Source organism: Mustelus asterias, chromosome 15 (genome assembly GCF_964213995.1).
Source record: "Mustelus asterias chromosome 15, sMusAst1.hap1.1, whole genome shotgun sequence".
NCBI classification, from domain to species: Eukaryota; Metazoa; Chordata; class Chondrichthyes; order Carcharhiniformes; family Triakidae; genus Mustelus; species Mustelus asterias.
This window is the reverse complement of record NC_135815.1, coordinates 13,050,948-13,063,194: the sequence shown is the minus strand read 5'-3', so window position 1 is coordinate 13,063,194 and position 12,247 is coordinate 13,050,948. Positions and strand designations below refer to the sequence as shown.

The 12,247-nt window shown below is 44.7% G+C and overlaps 1 protein-coding gene across 1 annotated transcript in view; it reads left to right on the top strand.

Moving 5' to 3' along the window:
• The first annotated feature begins 384 nt into the window (after positions 1-384).
• kif28 (kinesin family member 28) overlaps positions 385-12,247 on the top strand; it is a 52,584-nt gene continuing 40,721 nt past the window's right edge. The window contains exons 1-5 of the mRNA XM_078230645.1: positions 385-438; positions 4,535-4,726; positions 6,778-6,984; positions 7,807-7,842; positions 10,503-10,727. Coding sequence (XP_078086771.1) covers positions 385-438; positions 4,535-4,726; positions 6,778-6,984; positions 7,807-7,842; positions 10,503-10,727 — 714 coding nt within the window. The remainder of the gene's footprint in view (positions 439-4,534; positions 4,727-6,777; positions 6,985-7,806; positions 7,843-10,502; positions 10,728-12,247) is intronic.

The following is a 12,247-nucleotide window of genomic DNA, read 5'->3' as shown; positions in this document are numbered from 1 at the left end:
CCACTGAACCCTAATAAGATGTATGCTATTGGTGACCGATGGAGATGGAGGGGGTGGTTGCGGGGGGGGGGAAGTTTCAGAACAATAATGAAGAGATATTTCACTTCCTGGTTGTTGGCTGGGCGACAAGTGTGCAGGTAACCCTTTAATCCCCTCCCCCCCACTGCCAGCGCAGTTGCCAAACTTGATACCTCCAGCCAGACATTCAGAAACAATTCCCATTTGTGCGCACTCACCCGGAACACATCTCACAGAGGGAAAGTAATGCAGATGGAAAATCAGGCAAACAGCATTTAAGTTATAAAGTGACATCCTTTAATAAACATCATCAGGTTAAAGCAGGCTGCCCAGACACCAACTGGGGAAATGCAGGAAGGATGAAATATGCTGAGTGCAGACAGTGTGAAAGTGGCAGTCCGTGTTCGACCATTTAACCAGGTGAGTGAGAGCTATAGCTACTTAAATATTTCAAGTGATTAACAAATAAGTTATTAATGTACCTATCGGCAATGTCTAACAGGACTAGACAGGGTAGATGCAGGAAAGATGTTCCTGATGGCGGGGGAGTGCCAAACCAGGGGTCACAGTCTAAGGATACAGGGTAAACCTTTTAGGACTAAGATGAGGAGAAATTTCTTCACCCAGAAAGCGGTGAGCCGGTGACGTTTGCTACCACAGAAAGCAGTTGAGGCCTAAATATTGTGTTTACAAGAAGGAGTTAGTTATAGATCTTGGGGCGAAAGGGTATAAAGTATATGGGGGAAATCACGATCAGGCTATTGAGTTAAGTTAAAGTTAAAGTTTATTTATTCGTCACAAGTAAGGCTTACATTAACACTGCAATGAAGTTACTGTGAAATTCCCCCAGCTGCCACAGTCCGGCACTTGTTCGGGTCAATGTACTGTCAATGTCAATTCCTCCCAGCGTGTCTTTCAGACTGTGGGAGGAAACCGGAGCACCCGGGGGAAACCCATGCAGACACGGGGAGAATGTGCAAACTCCACACAGACAGTGACCCAAGCCGGGAATTAAACCCAGGTCCCTGGCGCTGTGAAGCAGCCGTGCTAACCACTGTGCCACCGTGCCACCCCACTGTGCTACCATGAGTTTGATGATCAGCCATGATCATAATGAATGGCGGGGCAGGCTCGAGGGGTCAAATGGCCTACTCCTGTTCCTATTTTCTATGCTTCTAAGATCTCTATCAGAGTACCTTTCAAGCACATCCAAAATCTTCTTTAATCCAGTTGCACCCTAGATGAACTGAGCACCATTATCCTACACAAGAGTTTAATCCATCTGGAAACTGTTTCACAGCATTGCTATATCTTACCACCAAGAAGCTGGTATTGCAGATGGCAAAAGGGAGGCTAAAATTTTGTGAGAAATCTCCACACTTGCCTAATTTTTTATTTTGTTCAATCATGGGAATGTGGGCATCACTGCCTAGTCCAGCATTTATTGCCCATCCCTAATGGTGGTGGTGAGCTACCTTCTTGAACCGCTGCAGTCCAGGAAGTGATGAAGTAATCTCTGAAGACATGTCAGAAGTGGCCAACATAGCGTCCACAGGAATGCATACGCACAAGTGCTCATGACTCATGACCTTAAGTTTATTGCATGCACGAGGTTTCATCCCCCGTTCAAACTTGATATAAAGGACGGTGGCACAGTGCTGTGTGACACTGCTGTGCCATAGCGCCAGGGACCTGGGTTTGATTCCCTGCTTGGGTCACTGTCTGTGTGGAGTCTGCACGTTCTCCCCATGCCTGCGTGGGTTTCCTCTGGGTGCTCCGGTTTCCTCCCACTGTCCAAAGATGTGCGGGTTAAGTTGATTGGCCATGCTAAATTGTCTCCTAGTGTCCCGGGATGTGTAGATTTGAGGGATTAGTGGGGTAAATGTGTGGGGTTGTAGGGATGGGGCCTGAGGTGGGATTGTTGTCAGTGTAGACTCGATGGGCTGAATGGCCTCTTTCTGCACTGTAGGGTTTCTATGATTCTATGAAAGCCTAATATTTCTAGGTACTAATGCCAGGTTACTTCATCACAGTCGAGTTGGCACCAAGATCCCTACCAGGGTACCTCCCAAGGACATCCAAAATCATCTTTAACCCAGTTGCATCGAAGATGAACTGGGCACCCCTATCCTACCCAAGAGTTTTACCCATCTGGCAGCACTTTCACAGTATAGCCCCTCCACTCAGCGAAAAAAGGGATTTGCAGTTGACATGTAGCTGAAACCTCTGTTGCTTCTAAGCTACTGCTTTCACTGATAGCTAGGCTATAGCATTGTTCCCCATCTTCCCCAGACAGATAAGTGCCAATTTGTTAGGGACAAGTCCATTTAGTAAGCAGCAGTTTTACCTTGTTGGAAGTAACTGCTATTCTTAAGCATTGACCTGTGAAAAAAAAGGAATCCCTCGTCAACATAAGATTTCACCATTAAATTACTGCTGCAAAAATATCTGTTAGAATCTAGGGTTTCATTAATGACCATCTGTTCAACATGATTTGAGTTTTAAAACCTCAGCTGCTCCATCAGCCACTTTACACTCCTGCCAACCTTTTCCCCAACACTAGCAAACAGAGGATTGCTGTCTCCATCGGCTGGGAAGTGAGGAACATGAAGAAAGAACAAAAGGACATATTGGTCCTTTTGATCCAGTTAACTGACTGGTACAATCCCACTCGGATTAGCTCCAGTACTGGTAATACAGACGAGGCATTAAACCAACTGACCATTGCCTTCTCAAAGAACAAAGAACAAAGAAAATGACAGCACAGGAACAGGCCCTTCGGCCCTCCAAGCCTGCACCGACTATGCTGCCTGGTTGAACTAAAACCCCCTACCCTTCCGGGGACCATATCCCTCTATTCCCAATCTATTCATGTATTTGTCAAGACGCCCCTTAAAAGTCACTATCGTATCCGCTTCCACTACCTCTCCCGGCAACGAGTTCCAGGCACCCACCACCCTCTGTGTAAAAAATCTGCCTCGTGCATCTCCTTTAAGCCTTGCCGCTCGCACCTTAAACCTGTGCCCCCCTAGTAATTGACTCTTCCGCCCTGGGAAAAAGCTTCTCACTATCCATTCTGTCCATGCCCCTCATAATCTTGTAGACTCCTATCAGGTCGTGAAGATTTACATGGCCCTATTTTAAAGAAGAACTGGGAGCCGAGGGGGCGGGGGGCAATTCTTCCCCAGTGTCCCAGCCAATATTTATCCATCAATCAACACCACAAGAAACATACTATTTGGCCATGGTGGCACAGGGCAGCATGATTCCGCATTGTTCAGCACTGCTGCCTCACAGCGCCAGGGACCTGGATTCGATTCTGGCCTTGGGTGACTGTGTGGACTTTGTATGTTCTCCCCGCGTCTGTGTGGGTTTCCTCCGGGTGCTCCAGTTTTCTCCCACAGTCCAAAGATGTGTAGTTTTGGTGGATTGGCCATGATTAATGCATAGGATTACGGGGATAGGATGGGGAGGTGGGCCTTGGTAAGATGCTGAGTCGGTGCAGACTCGATGGGCCAACTGGCCTCCTTCTGCACTGTAGGGATTCTATGGGATTATCACGTTTCTGTCTTTGGGATCTTGCTGTGCATAAATTAGTTGCTGTGTTCCCTAAATTACAACAGTGACTGCACTTCACAAGTACCTCATTGGCTATAAAGTGCTGTGGGGCATCCTAAGCATGTGAAAGTCGCCACATAAAGACATGTTCTTTCTCTCCTTTCCAATAGAAGTTACTGTGCCAGTTTAATGATTTCACCTCTGTAGATTATTTGTCAGTGAATATAATTGATCCAGTTCTTTTGTCCTGCATTGAATAGATTATGTTGATTCTAGTGGGCATGCTATTAATTTTTTTACAGTCTTGTTATTTTAATGTACTTTATTTTCTCACTCTGCATTCTGGGTTCCTGTGTATAGTGTGTTTTGTGATGTTCTCCAATGCCAGATTGCCTGCCAATAACTACCACCTACACTGGTATTCCTTAGGTCGTGGCACATTGAACAAAGCACAAAAGAACAATACAGCACAGGAACCGGCCCTTCGGCCCTCCAAGCCCGCGCCGCTCCCTGGTCCAAACTAGACCATTCTTTTGTATCCCTATTGAGCCTACACTGATGACATTATGGGATATCTTCCATCAGCTGTACGTATGTAGGAGTCTCCACATTCTCCCTGTGTCTGCGTGGGTTTCCTCCGGGTGCTCCGGTTTCCTCCCACAGTCCAAAGACGTGCTGGTTAGGTGCATTGGCCATGCTAAATTTTCCCCCAGTGTACCCGAACAGGCACCGGAGTGTGGCGACTAGGGGATTTTCACAGTAACTTCATTACAGTGTTAATGTAAGCCTACTTGTGACACGAATAAATAAACTTTTAAACTTAGAGAATAATCTTTAATCTCCTTAACCTAAAGCAATCCGGGATGTTACTCATGCACTGTCGCAAATATTTCTCCATCAATTCCTACCTGAATGACATTTCTTTTTAAACAAAGTGTCACCCCACATATCTTAACAGATGGAGAAGGATGCAGGGAGCCATTGTATTATCTCCATGCTTTTAAACAGCATCACAATTTGCGATCCCAGAAATCGGAACAACGTGAAAAGCTTTACATTTGATCTGGCCTATTGGTCACACAGTGCGTTTATTAAAAATGAAGAGGGAATTCTTATTCCAGATGGACCTACGAGCAGATATGCAGACCAGGTAAGATGATACGGTTGCTTTCTGGAAGGATTAGACTTTTGTTATGCAGACTAATGTTGACTTTATTTAGAGCACAGGATCTGGGCGGACTCTTCAGTTCCGTATTGAGGGAATTATCATTGTTCCAGGAGCGTTACTGCCGGTGATGCTTCCCGACCTTTTGGCTAAGATCAAGAGTAGTATCGACATGCTGTACTTGGTTGAAGTCATTAGGTTACATTGTAGCTTCATTTGAAGCAGTTTTTAAAAGCGGCATCTCGGCCTTTTGGCTAAGATGCAAATGAGATCAAGCCTTGGAGGAGGTGCAATGCCCACTCCACTCAGCTTGGATCATGTAGATCAAGCCCAAGACAGGAGGTGAGAGCCCTGTCTCGTCAGCTTGGATCGGGAATGTCTGACTTGATGAGACTCTGAATTGGATTTGATTGGACTGAATTGGATATATAAACAAAAACAAGTTACTGCCGATGATGCACAGCAGTGCAGGGTTTTAGGGTCTGAGGTAAAACCCTTCTAATGAAAAACTCTAAGGTCTGAATTCTTCATTTCTAACATAAACATCCTCAGTTGCCCCTGACCTACAAGATACAAAGAACTAGTGTTTATGAATCAAGTAGTATTTATTAAGCAAAATTTTACACACACTTAACACCAACCGGTGAAGACAAAATCAAAGGCCTTGGTCCCTGAAGATCCTAGGAATCCTTGAGCGTTGCCAGCACAGTCTTTCTTTTCTTTGTCTTTGATGTAACGTTGAACTGTGTCCAGAAGAGTCATACCTCAGAAGCTGTGGTAACAACTGTGCCAACAAAGATAGGTTTGTGATTAGATTAACCTGTAGGAAACATCAGAGTATTTTCTAGGTGACAAGAAGCTATAAATTCTGGATGAACAGAGTGATTTCGAGATTCCAAGTATGGAAATCACTATTGGACAGGTACAGAAACCCATTCAAAAAAGCGAATTGAATGTTGATTGTTATCTGAGGAGATCTGAAAGGGGTGGGAGTTATGTCCCATCTGTACAGAGCTTCGATTAGACCCTACCCCAGTCGTACATATAATTCTGGGAAGCAGATCTCAGCAAGGAGATATTGGCCTTGGAGTGGCTACAGGACAGAATGATAGGGAGACTTTAAAAGGTTAAATTATGAAGACAGGTTTCATAGACTAGGCTTCTGCTGAGTCTATTCTGAGGAAGAGTCATACAGACTCAAAATGTTAACTGTGTTTCTCTCTTCACAGGTGCTGTCTGACCTGCTGAGTTTTTCCAGCATTTTCTGTTCTTATTACTTATATTCATTCACTTGAATATATTGGCTATAAACAGGCAATCTAATTGAGGTGTTTACAATGATTAATGGATTGAATTGACTGGATTGAGTGAAACTATATCCTCTGGTATGTGAATCCAGGACTCACATTGCACAGACACACAAATGCACATGCATACACACACACATACACACACATGCACACACATACACACACGTGCACACACGTGCATGCACACACATGTAAGTGCATGCATGCATGCACATACAAACACATGCACATGCATATACACACATGCATACACACACATGCGCATGCATGCATGCACGCGCACACGCACATGCACATGCATGCATGCGCACACACACATCTCACACACACATCACGCACATACATGCACACACACACATATCAAACATGCACATACATAAGACAAGGGACCATCATAGAATCCCCAGTGCAAAAGGAGGCCATTCGGCCCATTGAGTCTGCACCGACCACACTCCCACCCAGGCACTATTCTCGTAACCCCACATATTTATCCTGTTAATCCCCCTGAGACTAAGGAGCATGGCCAATCAACCTAACCTACACATCTTTGGACTGTGGCTGGAAACCGGAGCACCCGGAGGAAACCCACATAGACACGGGGAGAACGTGCAAACTCCGCACAGACAGTGGCCCACGACTGGAATTGAACCCAATGAAGAGAAGAGAAGATGAATGAATGAAGAGAAGAGAAAAACATTGAATTTTGTTTAACATTTGTTTTCTTAGAGGAGAGTGTTTGATGATCTTGGCCAAGAAATGTTGAAGAATGCATGGAAGGGATACAATGCTACGCTGTTAGCCTACGGACAGACAGGCTCAGGAAAGAGTTACTCTATGATTGGCTATGGTCCAGATAGAGGGATAATCCCATTAACTTGTGATGAGTTATTCAAAGCAATTCAACAAAATCAGGAACTGGATAAACAGTACCAGGTAAGGATTAGCTGTTCTCAGGTGAAGTGATTGGAGATTGGTAAAGGGCATTTGGGGTTTAGTGGGTTTTTGGGATCAATGGCAATTTAGTGAAAGCTTTAAAGTTTATTTATTAGTCACAAGTAAGGCTTACATTAACGCTGCAATGAAGTTACTGTGAAATTCCCCTAGTCGCCACGCTCCGGTGCCTGTTCGGGTTACACTGAGGGAGAATTTAACACGGCCATTTCACCTAACCAGCACGTCTTTCAGACTGTGGGAGGAAACCGGAGCACCCGGAGGAAACCCACGCAGACACAGTGACCCAAGCCGGGAATCAAACCCGGGTCCCTGATGCTATGAGACAGCTGTGCTAACCACTGTGTCACCGTGTCGCCCATAACAGCTTCGAGATGAATAGTGGTTATATTGGAGGCTGGGAGCAGGTGTTTGTAGGCAATTGATGGAAGCAGATTCAGTGTTAACTAGAGCCTAGAATACCTAAAAGACGTTTATTCAAGCATTGCACAATATTAGTAATCCAATAATCTAATCCACCGTACATCACAAACAGACTTTCTCGATGCTTTTACAAATCATTAACTATTTCCACTAGGATAACAGTGGAAACCTAGCTGGCCATTCAGGGATAAACTCCATTCATTATTGATGGTAGAATGTGGTTATTAATTGAATTGTGATGAGCACTGAAATATCAGTCAGTCTGGAGTGCACAGAGAGGTTAATGATATTAGGGAGACATGTCTGTCTTCTGAATATAGGATGATTTTGTTGAGTGTAACATGGCATTAAAGTCCCAGCTTAATTTCTTTTCTTTTACAGATTTATTTCAGCATGTTGGAAATCTACAATGAAAAGGTCATTTTCCCTCTCTACTGGAAAATCTCTGACATCTTCTCCTCTCAATAGTATGATGTGTGCTTCGAGTAGGTGTTGCACGGGTACAACATGAAGGCATGTCCTAAGGGGATAGGTTCAAAGATCTTTCCAGTGTTTTTACTCAGAGTGAAGTGATTTACTTTGTTAGGAAGAATGAAGAACGGCAATATAAATAAAAATGGCAAAATGAAAGCAAAATACCTTGCGGATGCTGGAAAGCTGAAATAAAAAACAGGAAATGCTGGAAAAACACAGCAGGTCTGTCAGCACCTGTGAAGAGAGAGATAGAGTTAATGTTTTGAGTCCATGAGACTCCAGCTCTGAAGAGGAGTCATATGAACTCGGAACATTTTCCGGCCGTTCTCACCGGCGGGATCTTCTGGTCCCGCCAATGGCAACCCCACGCCACGGGTTCCCTGGCAGCAGAAGGTACGAACAATGGGAAACCCGGTTGAGACTGGCGGGACTGGAAAATCCCACCACTGGCCAATGGCGGACCATCTCCAATGCCGCAAAACACGCCACAGGGAGGGAGGTGGAAAATCCCATCCATTAGCTCTGTTCCTCTCTCCACAGGCGCAGCCAAACCTGCTGAGCGTTTCAAGCATTTTATGTAATTAAATAAAAATAGTAACGTTTAAAGTCTTCCAGGATCTTCATGGTCAGAGGCAATGCAATATACATTAAATAGGGGAGGTGACGGCCTAGTGGCATTATCTTTAGGCTATTAATCCAGAAACTCAGCTAATGTTCTGGGGACCCAGGTTCGAATCCCACCACGGCAGATGGTGGAATTTGAATTCAATAAAAAATTAACTGGAATTAAAATCTGCTGATGACCATGAAATCATTATCGGAAAAACTCATCTGGTTCACTAATGTCCTTTAGGGAAGGAAACCTGCCATCCTTACCTGGTCTGGCCTACATGTGACTCCAGATCCACAGCAATGTGGTTGACTCTCAACTGCCTTTGGGCAACCAGGGATGGATAATAAATGCTGGCCAGCCAGCGATACCAGCGTCCCACAAATAACTTTTTAAAAATTAGCTTAATTAAACTATACCAATAATTTTTGCATTGTAAGTAAAGCTCAACCTTATCTTGTTGGTTCCAGTGAAGTAAATGATATATTATGTGCCAACAAGTAATCCAGTTAATTCATTAAGAGGAGGTTTTGGTTCCCATGCTTCACTGTTTGTCATTAGCTCAGATGTTGGTGGACTGGAGGTGCTCATTTCAGAGCTGAGTGAAGACTGGGCACATCATTGATGTGATCAGATGGAACTTCACAACCTACGATTGCCATTGGTTTAAATATAGTTTGTGACCGATAGAAAAATTTCTCTTTCGACACATATTGTTCTTAACTCCAAAATAGAAGATGAGAGGGTAGAAGGACGGGGCAAAGAGGAATGGTAAATAAAAGATGTTGAGGTAAAGTAAATACCAGAAGTAGTGTGTGATGCACTATCAATCAAGCAAAGACTAGTTTGTATGCAAGAACAAATAGGCTTTTATTCGCAAAAGACTTGGAGTACACCCATGCCGATGAACTGGTCCAGAGACTGAGGCAGGGGGGTGGGGAGCAGTCACCTTTATACCTGGACCAGGGGGGGAGGAGTCTCAGGCAGGGCCAGCAGGGGCATGTCCAGGCATGTCACACACACACACAGGCAATAAGCTTAACAGTGGTTTACCACAGTGTGAGATGATGCGAAAGAATAAAGTTAAACTAAATCGGGAAGTGAGACATGAGAGAATAGGGCCAATCACAGATGATGGGTTTACAAATTTTTTTATACAGGGAATCACTTTATTATTACTACTTTTTGATTTGATTTGATTTATTATTGTCACACGTATTAACATACAGTGAAAAGTATTGTTTCTTGCGCGCTATACAGATAAAGCATACCGTTCATAGAGAAGGAAACAAGAGCATGCAGAGTGTAGTGTTACAGCCATAGTTAGGGTGTAGAGAAAGGTCAACTTAATGCAAGGTAGATCCATTCAAAAGTCTGACAGCAGCAGGGAAGAAGCTGTTCTTGTGTCGGTTGGTACGTGACCTCAAACTTTTTTATCTTTTTCCCGATGGAAGAAGGTGGAAGAGAGAATGTCCGGGATGCGTGGGGTCCTTAATTATGCTGGCTGCTTTGCCGAGGCAGCGGGAAGTGTAGACAGAGTCAATGGATGGGAGGCTGGTTTGCGTGATGGATTGGGCTACATTCACAACATTTTTGTAGTTTCTTGCAGTCTTGGGCAGAGCAGGAGCCCATACCAAGCTGTGATACAACCAGAAAGAATGCTTTCTATAGTGCATCTGTAAAAGTTGGTGAGAAGTCGTAGCTGACATGCCAAATTTCCTTAGTCTTCTGAGAAAGTAGAGGCATTGGTGGGGCTTTCTTAACTATAGTAGCAACGCTTACAGTAATTTGGGTAATGTTGAGTAATTGTGCAGATTTATTGCTGTGATATTGGGGTTAATTTCCGTCTCCCCCATGAATGCGTTGAAAATTAAATAAAATCTGCTTGTTACTGGGTGACTGGAATATCCTTCGTCTCGCCTGCAGTCTGAGGGTTGGATGAGAGGGGTACGGTCTATGTATTTTTATCGCATCTAAAATCAATGTCTCCTAGGTGATTGACTTGCTATCCAAGAGCAAGCAGCCTGGAGGTCTAAAAGTGCGTGAAAGCCCCCAGAGGGGTTTCTATGTGGAAGATCTGAGGTCAGTGCCTTGCGAAAGCTCCCAGCAGGTTGAACAGTTGCTGAAAGAAGGAAATAAGAAGAGGATTACAGCGTCCACCAACATCAACATGAGCAGCAGTCGTTCACACATGATCATCACCGTCCGATTCAAACAGGTACCAGTCAGCGGGACAGGGCAGCGAGGACGGTGACACCAAGTCAGCCATTAACCTCCTTCAGCAAAGTTTACCATCATATAAATGACCTGGACTTAAGCACACAGGACATAATTTCAAAACCTGCAGGTGACAGGAAACTCAGAAATCCAGTAAACAGCGAGGAAGAAACTAATAGACTTCAGGGGGACACTGATGAGCAAAATGGGCAGACACGAGGCAGATAAACATTAAAGCAGAGCAGTGTGAAGCGATTCACTTTGGTAGGGAGGATGAAGAGAGGCAGTAGAAATAAAACATCTAAAGTGGGTGCTTATTAAAGAGGCTCCCAGTATCCTTATCTCATACACAAAGGCACAGTGTACAAATGTAAGAAAGTTATACTAAGACATTGATTGAGAAATGAAACTTCTGATGGAAACCCCTTGCTGGAGTGTTGACACTCGCATCTACGTTCGCAATGAGGAACCAGCCACCTGAGCAAATCAACAGATACATAGATGGGGCTGTACCCCTTACCCCAGCGAGAGAAGCAATTCCTTCCTCCAATGGAAAAAAAGTGGAGCGGATTAAAAAATACAGTTCTTGGGGTTTTCGATTAATTCACCTGGGAGTGGGGAATTGTGGTGGAGGCAGCATGCTGGGAAATTCAAGGAGGAGCTGGATAGACATTTAGCCAAGAAAGGGATCTGGTGTGGGGCAATAGAATAGAATAGAATAGAATCCCTACAGTGCAGAAAGAGGCCATTTGGCCCATCGAGTCTGCACTGATCACAATCCCTCCCAGGCCCTATCCCCATAACCCCACTTATCTACTCCGCTAACCCCCTGACACTAAGGGGCAATTTAGCATGGCCAACCAACCTAACCCGCACATCATTGGACTGTGGGAAGAAACCGGAGCACCCGGAGGAAACCCACGCAGACACGGGGAGAACGTGCAGACTCCACACAGACAGTCACCCAAAGCCAGGAATTGAATCCGGGGCCCCTGGCGCTGTGAGGCAGCAGTGCTAACCACTGTGCCACTGTGCCGTCCAAAGGAGGAGTGAGGGGATTTTTTCATTTTGTGTCTGACCAGATTGAGGTGATATTTGAAGGAGAAAATATTGCAAGACTGTGGAGAATGGAGGAAGCTGTAGGTGGGGGTGGGGGTGGGGGGGGTTCAATTGATTAACTCTTCCAAAGAGCTAACCCAGACACAATGGGCCAATGGCCTCCTCTGCTGTTAAATTTTATGATATTCTGGCCAACCCTGAGAACTACACTTTTGGAAAGAGACCTTAGACCCCTTAGTCAGAGCAGAGGAGATTCTCTAGAATTATATCAGGAATGGACAAACAAGAGAAATCGGTCAAAGAAGTAGGTTTAAGCAGCACCTTAAAGGAGGACAGGGAGATGGAGAGACTTAGGGCCTGGACAGCTGAAGTCACAGTCATCAATGATGACACAACAAAAATCAGGCACAAGCAAGAGACCAAAGTTGGAAGAGCTCAGAGGTTGCAGAGGATTGAAGGAGG